Genomic DNA, 27968 nt, shown 5'->3' with positions numbered 1-27968 from the left:
GGCTGTGTGTGTAGTTAACCGACCCTCTCTGCCCAGTCATCACCATTTTACCTGTTGTTGTTGTTTTAGCTGATCAGCTGTTGTCTCACCCGTTGTTGTCTAGCTAGCTCTCTCAATCAACACCTGTGATTGCTTTATGCCTCGCTGTATTTCTCTCTGAAATGTCAATATGCCTTGAGTACTGTTGTTTAGGTTAGTTATCATTGTTTTAGTTTACAATGGAGCCCCTAGTTCCACTCATCATACCTCTGTTACCTCCTTCGTCCCACGTCCCACACATGCGATGACCTCACCCATTATAACCAGCATGTCCAGAGATACAACATCTCTTATCATCACTCAGTGCCTGGGCTTACCTCCGCTGTACCCGCACCCCACCATTCCCCTGTCTGCACATTATGCCCTGAATCTATTCTACCATGCCCAGAAATCTGCTCCTTTTATTCTTTGTCCCCAACGCTCTAGGCGACCAGTTTTTATAGCCTTTAGCCTTACCCTCATCCTACTCCTCCTCTGTTCCTAGGGTGACATGGAGGTAAACCCAGGCCCTGCGTGTCCCCAGGCACCCTCATTTGTTGACTTCTGTGATTGAAAAAGCCTTGTTTTCATGCATGTCAACATCAGAAGCCTCCTCCCTAAGTTTGTTTAACTCACTGCTTTAGCACACTCCGCCAACCCTGATGTTCTTGCCGTGTCTGAATCCTGGCTTAGGAAGGCCACCAAAAATTCTGAGAATTCCATAACCAACTACAACATTTTCCATCAAGATAGAACTGCCAAAGGGGGAGGAGCTGCAATCTACTGCAGAGATAGCCTGCAAAAGTCTGTCATACTTCCCAGGTCTATACCCAAACAGTTCGAACTTCTAATTTTAAAAATGAATTTCTCCAGAAATAAGTCTCTCACTGTTGCCACCTGCTATCGACCCCCCTCCTCTCCCAGCTGTGCCCTGGACACTATTTGTGAATTGATCGCCCCAAATCTAGCCTCAGAGTTTGTTCTGTTAGGTGACCTAAACTGGGATATGCTTAACACCACGGCAGTCCTACAATTTAAGCTAGATGCCCTCAATCTCACACAAATCATCAAGGAACCCACCAGGTACAACCCTAAGTCCGGAAAAATGGGCACCCTCATAGACGTTATCCTGACCAACTTGCCCTCCAAATACACCTCCGCTGTTTTCAATCAGGATCTCAGCGATCACTGCCTCATTGCCTGTATCCGCTATGGGTCCGCGGTCAAACGACCACCCCCTTCACTGTCAAACGCTCCCTAAAACACTTCTGCAAGCAGGCCGTTCTAATCAACCTGGCCCGGGTATACTGGAAGGATATTGACCTCATCCCGTCAGTCGAGGATGCCTGGTCATTCTTTAAAAGTAATTTCCTCACCATCTTAGATAAGCATGCCCCGTTCAAAAAATGCAGAACTAAGAACAGATATAGCCCTTGGTTCACTCCAGACCTGACTGCCCTTGACCAGCACAAAAACATCCTGTGGCGGACTGCAATAGCATCGAATTGTCCCCGCGATATGCAACTGTTCAAGGAAGTCAGGAACCAGTATACGCAGTCAGTCAGGAAAGCAAAGTCTAGCTTTTTCAAGCAGAAATTTGCATCCTGTAGCTCTAACTCCAAAAAGTTTTGGGACACTGTAAAGTCTATGGAGAACAAGAGCACCTCCTCCCAGCTGCCCACTGCACTGAGGCTAGGTAACACGGTCACCACCGATAAATCCATTATAATTTAACATTTCAATAAGCATTTCTCAACGGCTGGCCATGCCTTCCTCCTGGCTACTCCAACCCCGGCCAACAGCTCCGCCCCCCATGCAGCTACTCGCCCAAGCCTCCCCAGCTTCTCCTTCACCCAAATCCAGATAGCAGATGTTCTGAAAGAGCTGCAAAACCTGGACCCGTACAAATCAGCTGGGCTAGACAATCTGGACCCTCTCTTTCTAAAACTATCCGCTGCCATTGTTGCAACCCCTATTACCAGTCTGTTCAACCTCTCTTTCGTATCGTCCGAGATCCCTAAAGATTGGAAAGCTGCCGTGGTCATCCCCCGCTTCAAAGGGGGTGACACCCTAGACCCAAACTATTACAGACCTATATCCATCCTGCCTTGCCTATATAAAGTCTTCGAAAGCCAAGTTAATAAACAGATCACTAAACATTTCAAAACCCTCCGTACCTTCTCCGCTGTGCAATCTGGTACCCGAGGCGGTCACGGGTGCACCTCAGCCACGCTCAAGGTCCTAAATGATATCATAACCGCCATCGATAAAAGACAGTACTGTGCAGCCGTCTTCATCGACCTGGCCAAGGCTTTCGACTCTGTCAATCACTGTATTCATATCGGCAGACTCATTAGCCTTGGTTTTTCTAACGGCTGCCTCGCCTGGTTCACCAACTACTTTGCAGACAGAGTTCAGTTTGTCAATTCGGAGGGCATGTTGTCCGGACCTCTGGCAGTCTCTATGGGGTTACCACAGGGTTCAATTCTCGGGCCGACTTATTTCTCTGAATATATCAATGATGTCGCTCTTGCTGCGGGCGATTCCCTGATCCACCTCTACGCAGAAGACACCAGTCTGTATACTTCTGGCCCTTCCTTGGACACTGTGCTAACTAACCTCCAAATGAGCTTCAATGCCATACAACACTCCTTCTGTGGCCTCCAACCGCTCTTAAACGCTAGTTAAACCAAATGCATGCTTTTCAACCATTCGCTGCCCGCACCCGCCCGACTAGCATCACCACACTGGACGGTTCCAACCTAGAATATGTTGACAACTACAAATACCTAGGTGTCTGGTTAGACTGTAAACTCTCCTTCCAGACTCATATTAAACATCCCCAATCCAAAATCAAATCTAGAATCGGCTTTCTTTTTTGCAACAAAGCCTCCTTCACTCACGCCGCCAAACTTACCCTAGTAAAACTGACTATCCTACCTATCCTCGACAAAATAGCTTCCAATACTCCACTCAGCAAACTGGATGCAGTCTATTACATTTTACATTACATTTTAGCAGACACTCTTATCCAGAGCGACTTACAGTTGTGAATGGATACATTTCATACATATTATTCCCGTACTGGTCCCCCGTGGGAATCGAACCCACAACCCTGGCGTTGCAAACACCATGCTCTACCAACTGAGCCCCTCTGAGCCACACGCAGTACCATTCGTTTTGTTACCAAATCACCTTATACCACCCACCACTGCGACCTGTATGCTTTAGTCGGCTGGCCCTCGCTACATATTCGTCGCCAGACCCACTGGCTCCAGGTCATCTATAAGCCTATGCTTGGTAAAGCTCCACTTTATCTCAGTTCACTGGTCACAATAACAACACTCACCCGTAGCACACATTCCAGCAGGTATATCTCACTGATCATCCGTAAAGCCAACACCTAATTTGGCCACCTTTCCTTCTAGTTCTCTGCTGCCAGTGACTGGAACTAATTGAAAAAAATGCTGAAGTTGGAGACTTTTATTTCCCTCACCAACTTTAAACATCAGATATCCGAGCAGCTAACCGATCGCTGCAGCTGTACATAGTCCATCTGTAAATTGCCCACCCAATCTACCTACCTCATCCCCATACTGTTTTTATTTTATTTACTTTTTTGCTATTTTGCACACCACTCTACATGCACATCATCATATGCTCATTTATCACTCCAGTGTTAATCTCCTAAATTGTAATTATTCGCTCCTATGGCCTATTTATTGCCAACCTCCTCATGCCTTTAGCACTGTATATAGACTTTATTTTTTCTTCTGTATCATTGACTTGTTTATTGTGTTATTAGCTTGTTTATTGTTTACTCCATGAGTAACTATGTGCTGTTGTCTGTGTCACACTGCTTTGCTTTATCTTGGCCAGGTCGCAGTTGTAAATGAGAACTTGTTCTCAACTAGCCTACCTGGTTAAATAAAGGTGAAATCATAAAAAAAAAATAGGGCTTCCCATAGAAAACCATTGGGAAATACTATGACCTAAAAAAAAACAATCCCTGGATGGTTTGTCCTCGGGGTTTCACCTGCCAAATCAGTTCTGTTATACTCACAGACATTATTTTAACAGTTTTAGAAACTTTAGAGTGTTTGGTATCGACAGCTATCAATTATATGCATATCCTAGCTTCTGGGCCTGAGTAACAGGCAGTTTACTTTGGGCATGCTTTTCATCCGGACATGAAAATACTGCCCCCTTTCCCTAAGAAGTTTTAAGTGGTACTTTAAAATATTTACACCATTGTCTGTAACCTGGTTCAGGTTATCAGTCAACCTACCAGGGTAGTTACTAACAGAACAGGACTGAAATCATCAGCATGTATTAATCACAAATGTACTAATGCTGCATACATTTTCTTGAAAGCAGTATCCAAATCCATCAGATGTAGTGATCACATTATAGTAGCCATATCTAGGAAAACCAAAGTTCCAAAGGCTGGATCTAATATAGTGTATAAGAGGTCATACAATATGTTTTGTAGAGATTCCTACTGTATCTTGTTGATGAAAATCGTATTTGTTGGTCTGTGGTGTGTAATGACAAGCAACCAGATACTGCACTTGACACATTTATGAAATTGCTTATCCTAGTTACTAATAAGCATGCAATCATTATGAAAATAACTGTAAAAACTGTTAAATCCCTGTGGATTGATGAGGAATGGAAATATTGTATGGTTGAGAGGGATGAGTCAAAAGAAATGGCAAATAAGTCTGGCTGAAAAACCGATTTGGCAAACATACTACAAATTGAGAAATCATGTGACTAAACTGAATAAAAAGAAGACGGAACTACACTATGAAACAAAGAAACATGACTTAAAGAATGATAGTAAAAAGCTTTGTAGCACTTTAAATGACATTTTGGGCAAAAAGGCAGCTCCATCATTTATTGAATCAAATGGCTCGTTCGTCACAAAACCCACTGATATTGCAAACTACTTTAATGATTTTTCCATTGGCAAGATTAGCAATCTTAAGCATGACATGCCAGCCATAATGGTAAAGTGAGTGCTGGAAGAGGTGAAAAAATGATTGTTGTCTATCAACAATGACAAGCTACCGGGGTCTGACGACAGATGGAAAATTACTGAGGATAATAGCGGATTATATTGCCACTCCTATTTGCCATATATTCAATTTAAGCCTACTATAAAGTGTGTGTTCCCTCGGGGTTAAGGAAACAAAAGTCATTCTCCTAACTAAAAATAGTAAAGCCCCCTTAACTGGCTCAAATATCAACCAACCCTAAGTAAACTTTTGGAGAAAAAAATTGTTTGACCAGAAACAATGCTATTTTACAGTTAACAAATTGACAACAGACTTTCAGCACGCTTATCAGGAAGGACGTTCAACAAGCACAGCACTTTTACAATGGACTGAAGATTGGCTGAGAAAAATTGAAAATAAAAAGTTTGTGGGGACTGTTTTGTTAAACTTCAGTGAGGCTTTTGACATTATTGATCATAGTCTGCTGCTGGAAAAATGTATCTTATGGCTTTACACCCCCTGCTATATTGTGGATAAAGAGTTACCTGTCTAACAGAACACAAAGAGTGTTCTTAATGGAAGCCAATCCAACATTTTTATTTCATGTATTTATTTAACCTTTATTTAACTAGTCAAGTCAGTTAAGAACAAATTATTATTAACAATGACGACTTAGAAACACTGGGTTAACTGACTTGTTTAGGGGCAGATCGATAGAGTTTTCCCTTGTCAGCTCGGGAATTCAATCTAGCAGTCGAACAGTCTAGTCCTATTGGCATGCTGACTCTACACATTATTTACCCTACAGTCTAGTCCTCTTGGCACGTTGCCTCTCTTATTTTTTCTCTACAGTCTGGTCCTCTTGCCATGCTGGCTCTACACCGTATTTACACTACATTGTAGTCTTGTTGGCATGCTGCCTCTCTTATATTTCCACTACGGTCTAGTCCTCTTGGCACGCTGGCTCTGCACATTATTTTGCCTACAGTAAAGTCCTCTTGGCATGCTGGCTCTACACAGTATACAAGTATATATAAGTATAAGTTTATACGTTTTAGCACAGAGACAAGGCAAGAATGGCTTTCTATGGCATCAACTGGAACATAAAATTTGACATACCAATTAGGACCTTTCTAAAAATACTTGAAGAAGTTATATAATGTATTGCACTTTCTGGTTGTGAGGTCTGTGGTCTGCTCACCAATCAATAATTCACAAAATAGGACAAAGAACAAATTGCAAAATTCTGCAAAATATCTTCAGTGTACAACATAAAACACCAAATAATGCATGCAGAACAGAATTAGGCCGATACCCGCAAATGATCAAAATCCAGAAAAGAGTTGTTAAATTCTAAAACCACCTAAAAGGAAGCGATTCCCAAACCTTCCATAACAAAGCCATCACCTACAGGGAGAAGAACCTGGAGAAGAGTCCCCTAAGCAATCTGATCCTGGAGCTCTGTTCACAAACACAAACAGACCCCAGAGAGTCCCAGGAGAGCAACACAATTAGACCCAACTAAATCATGAGAAAAAAATATTACTTGACACATTAGAAAGAATTAACAAAAAAAACTAAGCAAACTAGATTGCTATTTGGCACTAAACAGAGGGTACACAATGGCAGAATGACTGACCACTGTGACTGACCCAAAATTAAGGAAAGCTTTGACCATCTACAGACTCAGTGAGCATAGCCTTGCTAGTGAGAAAAGCCACCGAAGGCAGACCTGGCACTCAAGAGAAGACAGGCTATGTGCACACTGTCCACAAAATGAGGTGGAAACTGAGCTGCACTTCCTAACCTCCTGCCAAATGTATGACCATATTAGAGACACATATTTCCCTCAGATTCCACAGACCCACAAAGAATACAAAAACAAGTCACATTTTGATATACCACAGTGTGCAATCATAGCAGCAATATTTGTGACCTGTTTACACAAGAAACGGGCAAGCAGTGAAGAACAAATACAATTGTAAATACAACCCATATTTATGTTAAGACATCATTTGACATTTGACATTTGAAATGCCTCTACTATTTTGAAATTGTGAGTCTTATATTTACTGTTATTGTTTATTTCACTTTTGTTCATCCCTTTCACTTGCTTTGGCAAGTTTACATAATTTACATACACTTAGGTTGTAGTCATTAAAACTTGTTTTTCAACCACTCCACAAATGTCTTGTTAACTAACTATAGTTTTGGCAAGTCTGTTAGGACATCTACTTTATGCATGACACAAGTCATTTTTCCAACAATTGTTTACAGACAGATTACTTCACTCATAATTCACTGTATCACAGTTCCAGTGGGTCAGAAGTGTACATACACTAAGTTGATGTAACGATCGTCTGACAGAGGGGACCAAGATGCAGCGTGGTGAGTGTTCATATTGAAGTTTTAATAATACGAAACACTTGAACTTAAGAAACAAACAAACGCCAAGAGTTCTGTCAGGTGCAAACCACACAACAGAAACAACTACCCACAAAAACCCAAAGGAAAACAGGCTGCCTAAGTATGGCTCCCAATCAGCGACAACGATGTACAGCTGTCCCTGATTGAGAGCCATACTAGGCCAAAACAAAGAAATAGAAATACAAAAACATAGAAAAAAGGACATAGAATGCCCACCCTAGTCACATCCTGGCCTAACCAAAATAGAGAATAAAACCCTCTGACAGTTGACTGTGCCTTTAAACAGGTTGGAAAATTCCAGGAAATTATGTCATGCTTTAAAAGCTTCTGATAGCCTAACTGACATCATTTGAGTCAATTGGAGGTGTACCTGTGGATGTATTTCAAGGCCTACCTTCAAACTCAGTGCCTCTTTGCATGACATCATGTGAAAGTTAAATTAAATCAGCCCAGACCTCAGAAATAAAATTGTAGACCTCCACAAGTCTGGTTCATCCTTGGGAGCAATTTCCAAATGCCTGAAGGTACCACGTCCATCTGTACAAACAATAGTACGCAAGTATAAACACCATGGGACCACGCAGCCATCATACCGCTCAGGAAGGAAATGCGTTCTGTCTCCTAGAGATTAATGTACTTTGTTGCGAAAAGTACAAATCAATCCCAGAACAACAGAAAAGGACCTTGTGAAGATGCTGGAGGAAACAGATATGAAAGTATCTATATCCACAGTAAAACGAGTCCTCTATCGACTTAACCTGAAAGGCCGCTCAGCAAGGAAGTAGCCACTGCTCGAAAACGCCATAAAAATGCCAGACTACGGTTTGCAACTGCACATGGGGACAAAGATCGTTACCATCGTTATGTTTGAGGACAAAGAAGGAGGCTTGCAAGCCGAAGAACACCATCCCAACCATGAAGCATGGGGGTGGCAGCATCATATTGTGGAGCAACATCAAAGGACCTTGTGAAGATGCTGGAGAAAACTGGTACAAAAGTATCTATACCGACACAACCTGAAAGGCCGCTCAGCAAGGAAGAAGCCACTGCTCCGAAACCGCCATAAAAAAGCCAGACTACAGTTTGCAACTGCACATGGGGACAAAGATCATACTTTTTGGAGAAATGTCCTCTGGTCTGATGAAATAAAAATAAACTGTTTGACTATAATGACCATCGTTATGTTTGGAGGAAAAAGGTTGGAGGCTTGCAAGCCAAAGAACACTATCCCAAATGTGAAGCACGGGGGTGGCAGCATCATGTTGTGGGGGTGGTGCTTTGCTGCAGGAGGGATTGGTGCACTTCACAAAATAGATGGCATCATGAGGATGGAAAATTATGTGGATATATTGAAGCAACATCTCAAGACATCAGTCAGAAGTTAAAGCTTGGTCGCAAATGGGTCTTCCAAATGGACAATGACCCCAAGCATACTTCCAAAGTTGTGGCAAAATGGCCTAAGGACAACAAAGTAAAGGTATTGGAGTGGCCAACACAAAGCCCTGACCTCAATCCTATAGATAATTTGTGGGCAGAACTGAAAAAGTGTGCGTGAGTGAGGAGGCATACAAACCTGACTCAGTTACACCAGCTCTGTCAGGAAGAATGGGCCAAAATTCACCCAACTTATTGTGGGAAGCTTGTGGAAGGTTACCCGAAACGTTTGACCCAAGTTAAACAATTTAAAGGCAATGCTAGCAAATACTAATTGAGTGTATGTAAACTTCTGACCCACTGGGAATGTGATGAAAGAAATAAAAGCTGAAAGAAATAATTATCTCTACTATTATTTTGACATTTCACATTCTTAAAATGAAATGGTGATCCTAACTGACCAAAGGCAGATAATTTTTACAAGGATTAAATGTTATGAATTGTGAAAACCGAGTTTAAATGTATTTGGCTAAAGTGTATGTAAACTTCCGACTTCAACTGTATGTTTCCCATGTTAATAAAGCCCCTTGAATTGAATTGAGAGAGAGAGATACAGAGATAGAGATAGATAGTTTAACATGTATAATATATTGTTCTCTCCACAGGTGAGCTACTTTGCAACCTGCACCTGTCTGACAGATAAACTCTCCTACCCCTCTTTCCAGGTGTGAAGAAAGATGAGAAAGTTTTAGATATAAGTAGTGCAAAAGCAATGTGTTAAGTACACTTTTAAGTATTCATGTATTGCTCAGTTGAATAAACTCTAGTTAAATAATCACCTCTATACAACGCAAATTGTTGAAAAAAGTTATTCATATTTAATCACAGTGCAGATCACAATGACGTTTATAGTAAATGTTTCTCTGAACACATTGCTTTTGCTGCTATGAAAATGTGCCCCATAATTTCTCTTGTGCCATGCTCTCAGACTAATCCTTCACTTTTTTTTATCTCATCCTAGATTCGGGGTTTAGTCCAGTTGGTGAGCCATTTCGGCTGGCGCTGGGTTGGCATCCTGGGCACCTCGGACAACTACAGTCGCTATGTCATCCAGGTTTTTACCCAGCAGCTGAAGGACCAGGGAGGCTGCCTGGCGTTCCACCTCACCATCCCCAATTCGCCCTCCCCAGCTGGGCTACGTGCCATGGCGGACACCCTGCAGAGCTCCAGGGCTCGCGTGGTGGTAGTCTTCGCTACAGAGGGCCAGCTGCTGGAGTTTCTCTCTGAGGTGAGTTTTCCTCTATAAAATATTCTGTCAAGTATTTACTTCATTTTGATTTATTTATCTTCCTTTCTTCTAGTTTTATTGTGCTAAATAAAACAATGTAGAAACTCTTTGAGAACTTGGATAAGCAACATACAATACCAACTGTTTAATTCCTCATCCTCAGCTGGCAGTGAGGAACGTTACAGGGTTCCAGTGGGTGGCCAGTGAGGCCTGGGTTACGGCCAGCCTGCTCACCTCCCCTCAGTTCCACCCACTGCTACAGGGCACCCTGGGCTTCTCCTTCCCAGGAGTCAGTATCCCTGGCCTGGGGGACTTCCTGCTGAAGGTCAGGCCCTCGCCCACACTGGGGTCTGAGTTCATCAATATGTTCTGGGAGGAACTGTTTGGCTGCAAGTTGGATTTTGGGGCAGGCAGCGGCTCAAAGTGTCCTAGACTGACTGCTATGTGTACTGGTTCAGAATATCTGACTGTGACTGTGAGTCAGGATCTCCTATGATGTGTGTGTGTGTGTGTGTGTGTGTGTGTGTGTGTGTGTGTGTGTGTGTGTGTGTGTGTGTGTGTGTGTGTACGGGTGTGTGTGTGTGTGTGTGTGTGTGTGTGTGTGTGTGTGTGTGTGTGTGTGTGTGTGTGTGTGTGTGTGTGTGTACGGGTGTGTAAGTTAGTGTGATTATTTATGAATGTGTTTCCAGTAATATTTAATAATCCTTATATATTACTTGTTTTTACAACATGATCTCCTCCCCTTTCTCTTTGCTTATTTGAGCTCTTCTTGCCATAATATGTACTTGGTCTCTTACCAAACAGGCTATCTTCTGTATACCACCACTACCTTGTAACAACACAAATGATTGGCTCAAACACATTAAGAAGGAAAGAAATTCCACAAATTAACTAATTACCTCATGAAGCTCATGAAGCTGGTTGAAAGAATACCAAGAGTGTGCAAAGCTGTCATCAAGGCAGAATAATCTAAAACTCAAAATATCATTTGATTTATTTAAGACTTTTTTGGTTACTACATGAATCCAAATGTGTTATTTAATAGATTTGACATCTTCACTATTATTATACAGTGTAGTAAATAATAGAAATAATGAAAACCCCTTGAATGAGTAGGTGTGTTCTAACGTTTGACTGGTGCTACAAGTAAAGAACAACTTAGTGTTAAGCGTTACTCATAACCACAGCTCATAATGGTTGCTGCCTACTACAGTACTTGTGCTCCAGAGTGGTGCAGCGGTCTAAGGCCCTGCATATCAGTGCTAGAGGTGTCACTACAGACCCTGGCTCGATTCCGGGCTGCATCACAACCGGCCGTGATTGGGAGGCCCTTAGGGCGACGCACAATTGGCTCAGCGTCGTCCGTGTTAGGGTTTGGCTGGGGTGGTCTGTGATTGTAAATAAGAAATTGGTCTTAAATGACTTGTTAAATAAATAGAAATTGAAGTACTCTACATTGCACTAGAAACAATTTGGCTTCGTGAACAGTGTGTGTCTTAATTAACTGCTCTAGTAGGTGATGTAAGCATGAGAAGACTGACCATCACTGGTCAAGTGTTTGCAATAATGTGAAAAGGTTGGTTTATTTGTGATCTGTAATTAATGAAATGCAATGAATATAAAAAACAAGGTATCTAATAAATGTGGATTGACAGGCCAAGCAATCATTGACAAGACACCAATATATCTGAAAATGTTTATTAAATTATATTATTATAGTACATACTACAATGAATTCGAATAGCAATTGAACACATGCACTTCAATGTTATATCAATTCACATAGGAATAAAGCTTTTCTCCAACAACATGGAAGTGGTTCCACACTGTAGGCTACTGCTAATCACATCATTTAGCAGGTGAAATTAGATTTTAACACTCTAGACTTGAAAACCTCTCATAACATTGGAATATCTCAAGTGAACCTGTGTCATGTTACTAGTTATAATGTTACCAATGATTAGCTGCTAAATTGTTGGTCATCTCTGTCAGAGTAGTCCTACTGAACTGTATAATAAACCATATAACTGAATGTTACAATGTTTTCCCCTCAATCATTTCTTAATAACGTATATCATTGGATGTCTTCTCCATAAGGTGTTTCTTGGTGTTCTTCTCCGGCCTGAACAGAATAATAAAGCATTTAGGAACAAATAATAGAAAGAACAACCCAAAGCTAGAGGTGATGATGGCAAAGATCTCCACAGCTACAGTGAACTTCCCAGGAGAGCTGACATAAGCTGGGATAAAGGTGATCCAGACTGCACAGAATATGAGCATGCTGAAGGTGATGAATTTGGCCTCATTGAAGTTATCAGGCAGCTTTCGAGCCAGAAAAGCCAGCACAAAGCACAAGAGAGCCAGGAGTCCTATATAGCCCAACACAGCCCAGAAACCAATAGCTGAACCCACATCACACTCTAGAATGATCTTTTCCTTGTAGGTAGTGAGGTTTTTAATGGGGAAGGGAGGGGACAGGACCAACCACAGAGTGCATATCAAAGCCTGGACAAACGTGAAGGACACTACAGTCAATCTCTGCTGTGGAGGGCCAAACCATTTCATGGCATTACTGCCTGGAAGCGTAGCCCTGAAGGCCATCAACACCACTAATGTTTTCCCCAGAACACAAGAGATGCAGAGGACGAAGGTGATCCCAAAAGCTGTGTGACGCAGCATACAGGACCACTCAGAGGGGCGGCCAATGAAAGTAAGAGAACACAGAAAACACAGAGCCAAGGAAAAGAGCAGCAGGAAGCTCAGCTCAGAGTTGTTTGCCCTGACGATGGCCGAAGCTCGGTGGTGGTAAAAGACAGTTGCCGTGGTGATGGCCAGACAAGCTCCGCCCACAGAGCAGGCGGTCAGGATGATTCCGAGGACCTCGTGGAAGGACAGGAACTCCACAGGCTTAAGGATACAGCGGTCTCTCTCAGCGTTGGGCCAGTACTCCTCGGGACAGATCAGACAGTCTGAAGAATCTGAACAGGACAAAACAACAGACATCAAATGTTATAAATAATAGATTCAGGTTTTATTTATTTCACAAATACATGTCCCACAATCTGCATTTTGTCAGTTTACAATAAAGAATGTTGAATTAATGTGCAGCTTACATGAGATAATAAGAACAGGAACATGATTGAAAGACACTACCTTTGTAGTGCTGGTAATATGAATAAACCACTACTTAGTAAACCATGATAGAAATACTACACATTTTATGCCAACTATTCCTATTGGCCTACCTGTGTTATTACTGATCTCTCCCTCTGCACATTGGATACAGTCATAACAGCATACAGGCTTTCCTTTCTGTATAGCCTTACGAGTGCCTGGGGGACAGCTCTCACTGCACACTGACACAGGTACTTGTGTACTGTTCTTTAACCAGGTGATTTCCCTCTCGATATAAAACCTCTGGTCAGGAGGCAGGGACGCATCATAGCGCCCCACTGTCACAAACTCCATCTTCCCACTCTCCCCTATCTGCCAGTTGACCAGCTCATATGTGGCTACTGGGTCCCCGTTGGCATCGAAAGACACCTGGTACCCATTACGAGAGAAATTCACCCTCCTCAATCTCTCCAGGACCTGGGAGTTGGAAGGGCAAGGGAGAGAGAGAGAGAGAGGGGGGATGAGAAAGAAGGAGGGAGGTGAATAGAGATGGAGATAAGGGAAGAGAGATGAGTGAGGGGAAGAGAGATGGAGAGATAGATGGAGAGAGAGGAAGAAAGATGGAAAGAGAGAAATGGAGAGAAGGGAAGAGAGATGGAGAGAGAGAAACAGAACATTAATATCAACTCATATTTATCAGATGTGTTACTTTAGAACAAGTTGTAAAGTATAATGAGAACTCCTTGGTACATTTAGTTTAAATAAACATATTCATCAGGAAATTATACTACAGACTTGTCATTCACCTGTGTTGGCTTCACATTAAGGTTTTTTTCACAGTTCACAGTGGAGTTTTCTCTCTCTTCACAAACAATGCTGTGGATGGCGTGTGCTATGGCGTACACAGCTTTATACACCATGTTAGTGACACGCAGCTGAGATGTATCTGTGTAGGGGGTCTGTAGCTGCTGTATATCCTCACTGCCATCACACACCTTCTCCTCAACACCAACACCTGTAGAGGTCCCTACAGACAGAGAGAGAGAGACAGACAGCAAGACAGACAGACAGCAAGACAGACAGACAGCAAGACCCCAAGACAGACAGACAGACAGACAGACAGACAGACAGACAGACAGACAGACAGACAGACAGACAGACAGACAGACAGACAGACAGACAGACAGACAGACAGACAGACAGACAGACAGACAGACAGACAGACAGACAGACAGACAGACAGACAGACAGACAGACAGATAGATAGATAGATAGATAGATAGATAGATAGATAGATAGATAGATAGATAGATAGATAGATAGATAGATAGATAGATAGATAGATAGATAGATAGATAGATAGATAGATAGATAGATAGATAGATAGATAGATAGATAGATAGATAGATAGATAGATAGATAGATAGATAGATAGATAGATAGATAGATAGATACCTATCCCCAGCCTACAGCCAAAGGCTCCCTCCCAGAACTCAGTGAACATGGGAGAGTTGGACACCTTCTGTGGGGAGAGGTCCAGGAGGAAGTCCCTGAGGCCAGGGATGACAGAGCGTTGGATGCCAAAGCCGATGGCCCCGGCACACAGGCCGAAGCGCAGCGTATCTGGGTCAGTGACCCAGGACTCGCTCCCGATCCACTGGCGGGGCGGAGAGGGCAGGCGGTCCATCTCCTCCAGCAGGATTCTCATGTCCCCAGATGCTACGAATGCAACCACCACCCGGGCTGTGGAGCTGGGGAACATGATTGTATCATATGCTTAATATGCTGGTCATGTTTGTCATTCATTGGAATGTCTCAGTGAAGTGAACATGAACATTAGTATTAATCAACACCTTTGACAAGCTTAAGATATGCAAATCATGTTGGTCTCACAGATTAGCTTTGGGAAAAGAGAGAAATTAACAACAAAAGTATTTTTTATAAATATAGTCTTGCATTTGTATGAATGAAATGTTCACAAGTAATCATGGATCACCTGCGGATCACGTCGGCCACCCGTTGCACTCTGCTGACTGGATTGATAAAGGAGAAGGCTTCAGAATACTCCACACAGATGCCTTCCTCTTGTGCTGCCTGTAGGAAAGCCGCCATACCGTTATTACCGTAGTCAGAGTCGGAACGGACCGCCCCAATCCAGGTCCAGCCGAAGTGCCTGATGAGGTGGGCCAGAGCGGCAGCCTGGAACTGGTCACTGGGGATGGTTCTGAAGAAGGTTGGATACTGTTTCTTATCACTCAGACATGCACAGCTGGCATAGTGGCTCACCTAGGTAAAAACAGACAGTCGAAAACATGAGAAAGAACATAATGTCGGCCTGCTTCCTGCTTTTTTTATTTATCTATGTAGTTTGATGTTAGGGAGACATTAATAATAATAAGCCAATTCATTGTTTTTCATTAGGCCAGAATGAATAGGATACACAAAAGTGTGACACCAATCCCTGGTCTCCCATAACAACCTAGCCTATGAAAGATAGTCCTCAGATCATGTTTTAATGCCTCCAGACGTTCTCCAGACTCATATTCATCAGTCTATGTTCAAATGCCTTTCTCCACATAATTTCACACAGAAATGTATATTCCTGAAAGAGAGGAGAATACAGCTGGAATACAGGGAATTAAAAGTTGAACTCATTCCTGAAAGAGAGGAGAATATAAACTAGGAATACAGTAAATTAAAAGAAGCTGAATGATTTCTTTCTACAGGAGTTTACCTGAGGAATGCCGAAAGGGCTGGTGATGCGCAACATGCTGATGGTAGGTGTGGAGCCAGACTCGCCAACGATAGCTGTCACTGTAGCCGACCCCGTGCACTGTTCTCCGGTATCAAACATGGGGTCCAGGCTGTTAACCAGCTGGAAGGCCACTTTCACGGCCATAGGGGCTGAGTTGCAGGAGTCGTGCACTTGATAACCAAGCTTGACACCCGGTAGAAGGTCTGAACTGTTGTTTATCTCCTCAACTGCGAAGACCATGGCGCGCGAGAAGCGCAACTCACGGGAATCCATGCTGTAAATAGAAATGGGTCAGTGAGCACCTCCTGATGAATCATAAACTAGCCTATAGAATGTTACCATGGCAAACCGCCTATTATCTAGTATTATTTTCCACACCGTCTATATGCCTACACTTTTGTTGTCTGTAATTGAGGACATTGAAGAATAGTCTGCATTTGGAACTGTGATCCTTAGTAACAGTAGTCTTCACCTACTCTCTCAGACACAAACACACTTTTTATCTGTCTTTAAACACACTGTTAATCTGTCTTTAAACACACTGTTTATCTGTCCTTAAAACACTGTTTACCTGTCTTTAAAACACTGTTTGTCTCTTTAAACACACTTAATATCGTCTTTAAAAACACTGTTTATCTGTCTTTAAACACATTGTTTATCTGTCTTTAAACATGCTGTATCTCTGTCTTTAAACACACTGTTTCTCTGTCTTAAAAACACATTGTTTATCTTTATTTAAACACATTTTTTCTCTGTCTTCAAACACACTGTTTTCTGATCTTTCAACACAGTTTCTCTGTCTTTAAAACACAAATTATCTGTCTACCCACACAGCCACAGTCCTGTCCCCTGTTCCCTCTTTCGCTCACTGACCTCCCTGTGCACTGCAGGGGCTCAGGCAGGCTGGTGTAGCTGTGGTCCACAGTGTGCATGTAGTAGTGCATGGAGAAAACACCCCCGATGACAAAGTCCCCGTCCTGGGAGAACGCCGGAGGATGAGGGGTGCCTTGGAGCCTGCATCTGACAGACTCCAGCCCAGAGGCAGAGGCAGACGAGAGCAAGGCAAGCCCACCAGCCACCACAGCTAGATGTAGTAGAACCAGACTACCAGCCAGACTTGGATCCAGAGCAGGAGCCGGAGAGAGCCTCATTCCCCTGATGTGTAGAAGGTATGGGGTAGCACAGCGCCAGACAGACCCACATAGGTCAGGTTACCTCTCTACTCTGGGTTAAATACCCACCGTACCTCTATGGGGATTCCTCTGGGGGCCACACTGTGGGTATGGCCATGCCAGGAAGGGAGGGGCTAGATGCTGCTCTGCTCACTCAGTCAGGTCCTGCTTCTTTCAGATATATAGACTGTATGCACCAGTGTAAGCCCTAATTAGACTGTAATGGTTTATATAGACATAAACATACAGTAGACACAAAATAACCATCTGGCTCGCTTATATTTCCCCTACAGTCCAGTCCTCTTGGCAATCTGGCTCTACACAGTATTTCCCCTACAGTCTAGTCCTCTTAGCACGTTGCCTCTCTTATATTTCCACTGAAGTCTAGTCCTCTAGGCACGCTGGCTTTACACAGTATTTCCTCTACAGTCAAGTCCTCTTGGCACGCTGGCTCTACACAGTATTTCCCCTAAAATCTAGTTATCTTGGCACACTGCCTCTCTTATTTTTATACTACAGTCTCGTCCCCTTGGTATGTTTCCTCTCTTATTTTTCCACTACAGTCTAGTCCTCTAGGCACGCTGGCTCTACACAGTATTTCCTCTACAGTCAAGTCCTCTTAGCATGTTGCCTCTCTTATATTTCCACTACAGTCTAGTCCTCTAGGCACGCTGGCTCTACACAGTATTTCCTCTACAGTCAAGTCCTCTTAGCATGTTGCCTCTCTTATATTTCCACTGAAGTCTAGTCCTCTAGGCACGCTGGCTCTACACAGTATTTCATCTACAGTCTAATCCTCTTTGCACGTTCACTCTCTTATATTTCCACCACAGTCTAGTGCCCTTGGCACTCTGCCTCTACAAAGTTTTTCCCCAACAGTCTAGTCCTCTTTGCATGCTGGCTCTCTTATATTTCCACTGCAGTCTAGTCCTCTAGGCACACTGGATCTACAAAGGAACCTAGAAAGAAACCTGGAGAGGAACCAGGCTCTGAGGGGAGGCCAGTCCTCTTCTGGCTGTGCCAGGTGGAGATTATAACAGTATATGGCCAAGATGTTCAAACGTTAGAGACAGCAGGTGTGGTAGAGTGAGAGAGTTGAAAACAGCAGGTCCGGGACAAGGTAGCACGTCCGGTGAACAGGTCAGGGTTCAATTGAAACTGGAACAGCAGCACGACCAGGTGGACTGAGGACAGCAAGGAGTCATCAGGCCAGGTAGTCCTGAGGCATGGTCCCAGGGCTCAGGTCCTCCGAGAGAAGAGAAAGACAAAGAGAGAAAGAGAGAGAGAATTAGAGGGAGCATACTTAAATTCACACAGGACACCGGATAAGACAGGATAAATACTCCAGATATAACAGTGAACCTAGCCCCCCAACACATAAACTATTGCAGCATAATTACTGGAGGCTGAGACAGGAGGGGTCGGGAGACACTGTGGCCCCGTCCGACTATACCCCTGGACAGGGCCAATCAGGCAGGATATAACCCCACCTACTGTGCCAAAGCACAGCCCACACCACTAGATATCTTTAACCACCAACGTACTACCCTGAGAGAAGACAGAGTATAGCCCACGAAGATCTCCCCCACGGCACAAACCCGAGGGGGGCGCCAACCCGGACAGGAAGATCACGTCAGAGACTCAACCCAATCAAGAGACGCACCCCTCCTACGGACGGCATGGAAGAGCACCAGTAAGCCAGTGACTTAGCCCCCGTAATAGGGTTGGAGGCAGAGAATCCCTGTGGAGAGAGGGGAACCGGCCAGGCAGAGACAGCAAGGGCGGTTCGTTGCTCCAATATCTTTCCGTTCACCTTCACACCACTGGGCCAGACTACACTCAATCATAGTACCTACTGAAGAGATGAGTCTTCAATAAAGCCATAACGGTCAAGACCGAGTCTGCGTCTCTCAAAATGGATAGGCAGGCCATTCCATAAAAATTGAGCTCTATAGGAGAAAGCCCTGCTTAGAAATTCTAGGGACAATAAGGACACCTGCATCTTGTGACCGTAGCGTACGTGTAGTAGGTATGTATGGCAGGACCAAATCAGAAAGATAGATAGGAGCAAGTCCATGTAATGCTTTGTAGGTTAGCAGTAAAACCTTGAAATCAGCCCTAGTCTTAACAGGAGGCCAGTGTAGCTGGAAGTTTAACTGAAGTAACTGAAGTTTATTTAGTGCTTTATCCGGGTAGCCAGAAAGTAGAGCATTGCAGTAGTCTAATCTAGAAGTGACAAAAGCATGGATAAATTTTTCTGCATCATTTTTGGACAGAAAGTTTCAGATTTTTGCAATGTTATGTTATTGAAAAAAGCTGTCCTTGAAACAGTCATGATATGTTCGTCAATAGAGAGATCAGGTTCCAGATTTACGCCAAGGAGCTTCACAGTTTTATTGTACAACCATCAAGTACAACCATCAAGATTAATTGTCAGATCCAACAGAAGATCTCTTTGTTTCTTGGGATGTAGAACTAGCATTTCTGTTTTGTCCGAGTTAAAAAATAAAACCTTTGTCTCCATCCTCTTCCTTATGTCTGAAACACAGGCTTCCAGGGAGGGCAAATATGGGCTTCACCATGTTTCATCGAAATGTACAGCTGTGTATCGTCCGCATAGCAGTGAAAATGAACCAAGATGTAAAATATATGGTGAAAACAATAGAGTTGATTTGCCAGAGGACAAACCATCCACAGAGACAAACTGATATCATTCTGACAGATAAGATCGAAACCAGGCCAGAACTTGTCCGTGTAGACCAATTTCGGTCTCAAATCTCTCCAAAAGAATGTGGTGATTGATGGTATCAAAAGCAGCACTAAGGTCTAGGAGCACGAGGACAGATGAAGAGCCTTGGTCTGATGCCATTAAAAGGTAATTTACAACATTCACGAGTACAGTCTCAGTGCTATGATGGGGTCTAAAATCAGACTGAAGTGTTTCCTATATGTTGTTTGTCTTCAGGAAGGCAGTGAGTTGCTGTGCAACAGCTTTTTCTAACATTTTTGAGAGGAATGGGAGTTTTGATATAGGCCGATAGTTTTTAATGTTTTCTATGTCAAGGTTTGGCTTTTTCAAGAGAGGCTTTATTACTGCCACTTTTAGTGATGTTCAACATGTTTATTATGTTCAACATAGGAGGACCAAGCACAGGAAGCAGCTCTTTCAGTAGTTTAGTTGGAATTGGGTCCAGTATGCAGTTTGAAGATTTAGAGGCCATTACTATTTTCATCAATGTGTCAAGAGACATTAAAAAAATTGAGTGTCTCCCTTGATCCTAGGTCAGTGTTGCGCAGACTCAGGACAACTGATCTTTGGAGAAATATGCATATTTAAATGGGAGTCCGTAATTTTTTTTCTAATTATCATGATCTTTTCGTCAACGAAGTTCATGAATTTATCACTGCTGATGTGAAAGCCATCCTCTCTTGAGGAATGCTGCTTTTTAGTTAGCTTTGCGACAGTATCAAAAATACATTTTGGATTGTTTTTATTCTCCTCAATTAAGTTGGAAAATAGGATGATCGACCGTCTTCTACCGCCTCTGAACTTCGACCATCGTCAGGGCCAACAACTCTGAGCTGAGCTTCCTGCTGCTCTTTTCCTTGGCTCTGTGTTTTCTGTGTTCTCTTACTTTCATTGGCCGGCCCTCTGAATGGTCCTGTATCCTGCGCCATGCAACATTTGGGATCACCTTCGTCCTCTGCATCTCTTGTGTTCTGGGGAAAACATTAGTGGTGTTGATGGCCTTCAGGGCTACGCTTCCAGCCAGTAATGTTATGAAATGGTTTGGTCCTCCACAGCAGAGATTAACTGTAGTGTCCTTCACGTTTGTCCAGGCTTTGATATGCACTCTGTGGTTGGTCCTGTCCACTCCCTTCCCCATTAAAAAACTCACTACCTACAAGGAAAAGATCATTCTAGAGTGTGATGTGGGTTCAGCTATTGGTTTCCGGGTTGTGATGGGCTATATAGGACTCCTGGCTCTCTTGTGCTTTGTGCTGGCTTTTCTGGCTAGGAAGCTACCTGATAACTTCAATGAGGCCAAATTCATCACCTTCAGCATGCTCATATTCTGTGCAGTTTGGATCACCTTTATCCCAGCTTATGTCAGCTCTCCTGGGAAGTTCACTGTAGCTGTGGAGATCTTTGCCATCATCACCTCTAGCTTTGGGTTGTTCTTTCTATTATTTGTTCCTAAATGCTTTATTATTCTGTTCAGGCCGGAGAAGAACACCAAGAAACACCTTATGGAGAAGACATCCAATGATATACGTTATTAAGAAATGATTGAGGGAAAAAACATTGTCACGTTCAGTTATATGGTTTATTATACAGTTAGGTAGGACTACTCTGAAAGAGATGACCCACAATTTAGCAGGTAATCATTTGTAACATTGTAACTAGTAACATGAAACTGGCTAACTTTAGATATTACAACGTTATGAGACATTGTTTAAATCTAGAGTGTTAAAATCTAATTTGACCTGCTAAATGATGTAATTAGCAGTAGCCTACAGAGTGGAACTACTTCCATATTGTTGGAGAAAAGCTTTATTCCTATATGAATTGATGTAATATTTAAGTGCATGTGTTCAATTGATATTGTAATTCATCATATTATGTATTATAATAATATAATAAACATTTTCATACACATTTGAAGTCGGAAGTTTACATACACTTAGGTTGGAGTCAATAAAACTCATTTTTCAACAACTCCACACATTTCTTGTTAACAAATTATAGTTTTGGCAAGTCTGTTAGGACATCTACTTTGTGCATGACACAAGTCATTTCTCCAACAATTGTTTACAGTTGTTTCACTATTAATTCATTGTTTTACACTTCTAGTGGGTGAGACGTTTAGATACACTAAGTTGACTGTGCCTTTAAATAGCTTGGAAAATTCCAGAAAAATATGTCATGGCTTTAGAAGCTTCTGATAGGCTGATTTGAGTCAATTTGAGGTGTACCTGTGGATGTATTTCAAGGCCTACCTTCAAACTCAGTGCCTCTTTGCTTGACATCATGGTAAAATCACATGAAATCAGCCAAGACCTAAGAAAAAAATTTGTAAACCTCCACAGTCTGGTTCATCCTTGGGAGCAATTTCCAAACGCCTGAAGGTAACACATTCATCTGTGCAAAATATAGTACGCAGTATAAACACCATGGGACCACGCAGGCGACATACCGCTCAGGAAAAAGATGCGTTCTGTCTCCTAGAGATTAGCCTGTTAGGGCTAGGGGGCAGTATTGACACGGCTGGATAAAAAACATACCCGATTTAATCTGGTTACCACTCCTACCCAGTAACTAGAATATGCATATACTTATTACATATGGATAGAAAATACCCTAAAGTTTCTAAAACTGTTTGAATGGTGTCTGTGAGTATAACAGAACTCAAATGGCAGGTCAAAACCTGAGAGATTCCTTTACAGGAAGTGGCCTGTCTGACCATTTCTTGAACTTCTTTTCCATCTCTATCTTTTACTAAGGATCTCTGCTCTAACGTGACACTTCCCACGTCGTCCATAGGCGCTCAGAGCCCGGGAAAAAACAGAATGTCGTCATTCCAGCCCCAGGCTGAAACACATTATCGCCTTTCTCAAGTGGCCGATCAAGGGACTCTGGGCTTATGCGCGTGACCGGACCGCCCCCGCCTTTGTGATTTTTTCCTCTGTTTGCCGAAAAGGAGATTCCCTGTCGGAATATTATCGCTTTTCTACGAGAAAAATGGCGTAAAAATGGATTTTAAACAGCGGTTGACATGCTTTGAAGTACGGTAATGGAATATTTAGAATTTTATTGTCACGAATTGCGCCATGTGCGCGACACTTCTTTACCATTTCGGATAGTGTCTGGAACGCACGAACAAAACGCCGCTATTCGGATATAACGATGGATTATTTTGGACCAAACCAACATTTGTTATTGAAGTAGCAGTCCTGGGTGTGCATTCTGACGAAGACAACAAAAGGTAATGAAACTTTTATAATAGTAAATATGATTATGGTGAGTGCTAAACTTGCCGGGTGTCTAAATAGCGAGCCCGTGATGCCTGGGCTATATACTTAGAATATTGCAAAATGTGCTTTCACCAAAAAGCTATTTTAAAATCGGACATATCGAGTGCCTAGAGGAGGTCTGTATCTATAATTCTTAAAATAATTGTTATGCTTTTTGTGAACGTTTATCGTGAGTAATTTAGTAAAATGTTAGCGAATTCCCCGGAAGTTTGCGGGGGTATGCTAGTTCTGAACGTCACATGCTAATGTAAAAAGCTGTTTTTTGATATAAATATGAACTTGATTGAACAAAACATGCATGTATTGTATAACATAATGTCCTAGGGTTGTCATCTGATGAAGATCATCAAAGGTTAGTGCTACATTTAGCTGTGGTTTGGGTTTATGTGACATTATATGCTGGCTTGAAAAATGGGTGTCTGATTATTTCTGGCTTGGTACTCTGCTGACATAATCTAATGTTTTGCTTTCGTTGTAAAGCCTTTTTGAAATCGGACAGTGTGGTTAGATTAACGAGAGTCTTGTCTTTAAATAGCTGTAAAATAGTCATATGTTTGAGAAATTGAAGTAATAGGATTTTTAATGTTTTGAAAATCGCGCCACAGGCTGCAAGTGGCTGTTACGTAGGTGGGACGAATTCGTCCCGCCTAGCCCAGAGAGGTTGTACTTTGGTGCGAAAAGTGCAAATCAAACCCAGAACAACAGCAAAGGACCTTGTGAAGATGCTGGAGGAACAAGGTACAAAAGTATCTATATCCACAGTAAAACGAGTCCTATATCGGCATAACCTGAAAGGCTGCTCAGCAAGGAAAAGCCACTGCTCCAAAACAGCCATAAAAATGCCAGACAAAGGTTTGCAACTGCACATGGGGACAAAGATCTTGACCATCGTTATTTTTGGAGGAAAAAGGAGGAGGCTTGCAAATCGAAGAACTCCATCCCAAATGTGAAGCACGGTGGGTGGCAGCATCATGTTGTGGGGTTGCTTTGCTGCAGGAGGGACTGGTGCACTTCACAAAAACCTTAATGTGAAGCCAACACAGGTGAATGACAAGTCTGTAGTATAATTTCCTGATGAATATGTTTATTTAGACTACATGTATGAAGGTCAAGGAGTTCTCATTATACTTTACAACTTGTTCTGAAGTAACGCATCTGATAAATATGAGTTGAATTAATGTTCAGTTTTCTCTCTCTCCCTCTCTCCATCTCTCTTCCGCTCTCTCTTCCCTTCTCTCCATTTCTCTCTTTCAATTTTTCTTCCTCTATCTCTCCATCTCTCATCTCTCTCTTCCCCTCTCTCCATCTATCTCTCTCCCTTGCCCTTCCAACCCCCAGGTCCTGGAGAGATTGAGGAGTGTGAACTTCTCTCGTAATGGGTACCAGGTGTCTTTCGATGCCAACGGGGACCCAGTGGCCACCTATGAGCTGGTCAACTGGCAGAGACGGGAGAGTGGGAAGATGGAGTTTGTGACAGTGGGGCGCTATGATGCATCCCTGCCTCCTGACCAGAGGTTTGACATGGACAGGGAAATCACCTGGGTAAAGAACAGTACACAAGTACCTGTGTCAGTGTGCAGTGAGAGCTGTCCCCCAGGCACTCGTAAGGCTATACAGAAAGGAAAGCCAGTATGCTGTTATGACTGTATCCAATGTGCAGAGGGAGAGATCAGTAATAACACAGGTAGGACAATAGGAATAGTTGGCATAAAATGTGTAGTAATTTCTATCACGGTTTACTAAGTAGTGGTATATTCATATTACCAGCACTACAAAGGTAGTGTCTGTCAATCATGTTCCTGTTATTATTATCTCATGTAAGCTGCACATTAATTCAACATTCTTTATTGTAAACTGCCAAAGTGCAGCATTGTGGTACATGTATTGTAAATAAATTAAACCTGAATCTGTTATTATTTGATAACTGTCATTTGATGTCTGTTGTTTTGTCCTGGTCAGATTCATCAGACTGTCTGATCTGTCCCGAGGAGTACTGGCCCAACGCTGAGAGAGACCGCTGTATCGTTAAGCCTGTGGAGTTTCTGTCCTTCCACGAGGTCCTCGGAATCATCCTGACCGCCTGCTCTGTGGGCGGGGCTTGTCTGGCCATCGCCACGGCAACCGTCTTCTACCGCCACCGAACTTCGCCCATCGTCAGGGCCAACAACTCTGAGCTGAGCTTCCTGCTTCTCTTCTCCTTGACTCTGTGTTTTCTGTGTTCTCTTACCTTCATTGGCCGGCCTTCTGAATGGTCCTGTATGCTGCGTCACACAGCTTTTGGGATCACCTTCGTCCTCTGCATCTCTTGTGTTCTGGGGAAAACAATAGTGGTGTTGATGGCCTTCAGGGCTACGCTGCCAGGCAGTAATGTCATGAAATGGTTTGGTCCTCCACAGCAGAGAATGACTGTAGTGTTCTTCACGTTTGTCCAGGCTTTGATATGCACTCTGTGGTTGGTCCTGTCCCCTCCCTTCCCCATTAAAAACCTCACTACCTACAAGGAAAAGATAATTCTAGAGTGTGATGTGGGTTCAGCTATTGGTTTCTGGGCTGTGTTGGGCTATATAGGACTCCTGTCTCTCTTGTGCTTTGTGCTGGCTTTTCTGGCTCGGAAGCTGCCTGATAACTTCAATGAGGCCAAATTCATCACCTTCAGCATGCTCATATTCTGTGCAGTTTGGATCACCTTTATCCCAGCTTATGTCAGCTCTCCTGGGAAGTTGACTGTAGCTGTGGAGATATTTGCCATCATCACCTCTAGCTTTGGGTTGTTCTTTCTATTATTTGTTCCTAAATGCTTTATTATTCTGTTCAGGCCGGAGAAGAACACCAAGAAACACCTTATGGAGAAGACATCCAATGATATACGTTATTAAGAAATGATTGAGGGGAAAACATTGTAACGTTCAGTTATATGGTTTATTATACAGTTCGGTAGCACTACTCTGACAGAGATGACCAACAATTTATCATCTAATTATTGGTAACATTGTAACTAGTAACAATTAACAGGTTCACTTTAAATATTCCAATGTTATGAAATATTGTTCAAATCTAGAGTGTTAAAGTCTAATTTGAACTGCTAAATGATGTGATTAGCAGTAGCCTACAGTGGAACCACTTCCATGTTTGGAGAAAAGCTTTATTCCTATATGAATTGATATAACATTGAAGTGCATGTGTTCAATTGCTATTCTAATTCATTGTAGTACGTATTATAATAGTTTAATATAATAAACATTTTCAGATATATTGGTGTCTTGTCAATGATTGCTTGGCCTGTCAATCCACATTTGTTAGATACCTTGTTTTTTATATTCATTGCATTTTATTAATTACAGATCACAAATAAACCAACCACATTTTTGCAAACACTTCACCAGTGATGGTCAGTCTTCTTATGCTTACATCACCTACTAGAGCAGTTAATTAACACACTGTTCAAGAAGCCAAATAGTTTCTAGTGCCATGTAGAGTACTTCAATTTCTATTTATTTAACAAGTCATTTAAGACCAATTTCTTATTTACAATCACAGACCACCCCAGCAGAACCCTAACACGGACGACGCTGGGCAAATTGTGCGTCGCCCTACAGGCCTCCCAATCACGGCCGGTTGTGATGCAGCCCGGAATCGAGCCAGGTTCTGTAGTGACACCTCTAGCACTGATATGCAGGGCCTTAGACCGCTACACCACTCTGGAGCACAAGTACTGTAGTGGGGAGCAACCATTATGAGCTGTGGTTATGAGTAACACTTAACACCAAGTTGTTCTTTACTTGTAGGACCAGTCAAACGTTAGAACACACCTACTCATTCAAGGGGTTTTCTTCAACCGTCCTCCGTCGGACGTCGGAGCAGACGCTTTTACTAGCCCTGGGCTACTAACTTTAAACTCCGCGTCGCCCGCGTGCTAGCGTAGTAGCGACTACTCCGCGGCTTCCCTGTTCCATCTATCACTGCCCCCTGGACCCTATGATCACTTGGCTACATAGCTGATGCCTGCTGGACTGTCCATTAATCACTGTGCTCCATTCTGTTAATTTTTTGTTTATCTGTCGGCCCCAACCGCGAACTCAGGCTGTGTGTGTAGTTAACCGACCCTTTCTGCCCAGTCATCACCATTTTACCTGTTGTCGTTGCTTTAGCTGATCAGCTGTTGTTTCACCCGTTCTTGTCTTGCTAGCTCTCCCAATCAACACCTGTAATTACTTTATGCCTCGCTGTATTTCTCTCTCAAATGTCAATATGCCTTGAATACTGTTGTTTAGGTTAGTTATCATTGTTTTAGTTTACAATGGAGCCCCTAGTTCCACTCATCATACCTCTGTTACCTCCTTTGTCCCACCTCCCACACATGCGATGACCTCACCCATTATAACCAGCATGTCCAGAGATACAACCTCTCTTATCATCACTCAGTGCCTGGGCTTACCTCCGCTGTACCCGCACCCCACCATACCCCTGTCTGCACATTATGCCCTGAATCTATTCTACCACACCCAGAAATCTGCTCCTTTTATTCTTTGTCCCCAACGCTCTAGGAGACCAGTTTTGATAGCCTTTAGCCGTACCCTCATCCTACTCCTCCTCTGTTCCTCGGGTGACATGGAGGTAAACTCAGGCCCTGCGTGTCCCCAGGCACCCTCATTTGTTGACTTCTGTAATTGAAAAAGCCTTGGTTTCATGCATGTCATCATCAGAAGCCTCCTCCCTAAGTTTGTTTAACTCACTGCTTTAGCACACTCCTCCAACCCTGATGTTCTTGCCATGCTTGAATCCTG

At 42.9% G+C, this 27968-nt stretch overlaps 1 protein-coding gene across 1 annotated transcript; it reads left to right on the top strand.

Annotated features, from left to right (window-relative positions):
* Positions 1 to 529: 529 nt before the first annotated feature.
* Positions 530 to 26413, top strand: LOC106613266 (extracellular calcium-sensing receptor). Its single transcript, XM_082955552.1, is given in 6 exon segments — positions 530 to 535; positions 9485 to 9544; positions 9808 to 10107; positions 10271 to 10582; positions 24523 to 24868; positions 25144 to 26413. Coding segments are annotated over 6 exon segments (1941 nt in total). The 3' UTR covers positions 26061 to 26413.
* The last annotated feature ends 1555 nt before the right edge of the window (positions 26414 to 27968 follow it).

This window comes from Salmo salar, chromosome 09, assembly GCF_965601325.2.
Source record: "Salmo salar chromosome 09, fSalSal1, whole genome shotgun sequence".
Classification (NCBI taxonomy): Eukaryota; Metazoa; Chordata; class Actinopteri; order Salmoniformes; family Salmonidae; genus Salmo; species Salmo salar.
The sequence above is the reverse complement of the archived record's forward strand: the minus strand, read 5'-3'. Positions and strand labels throughout refer to the sequence as shown.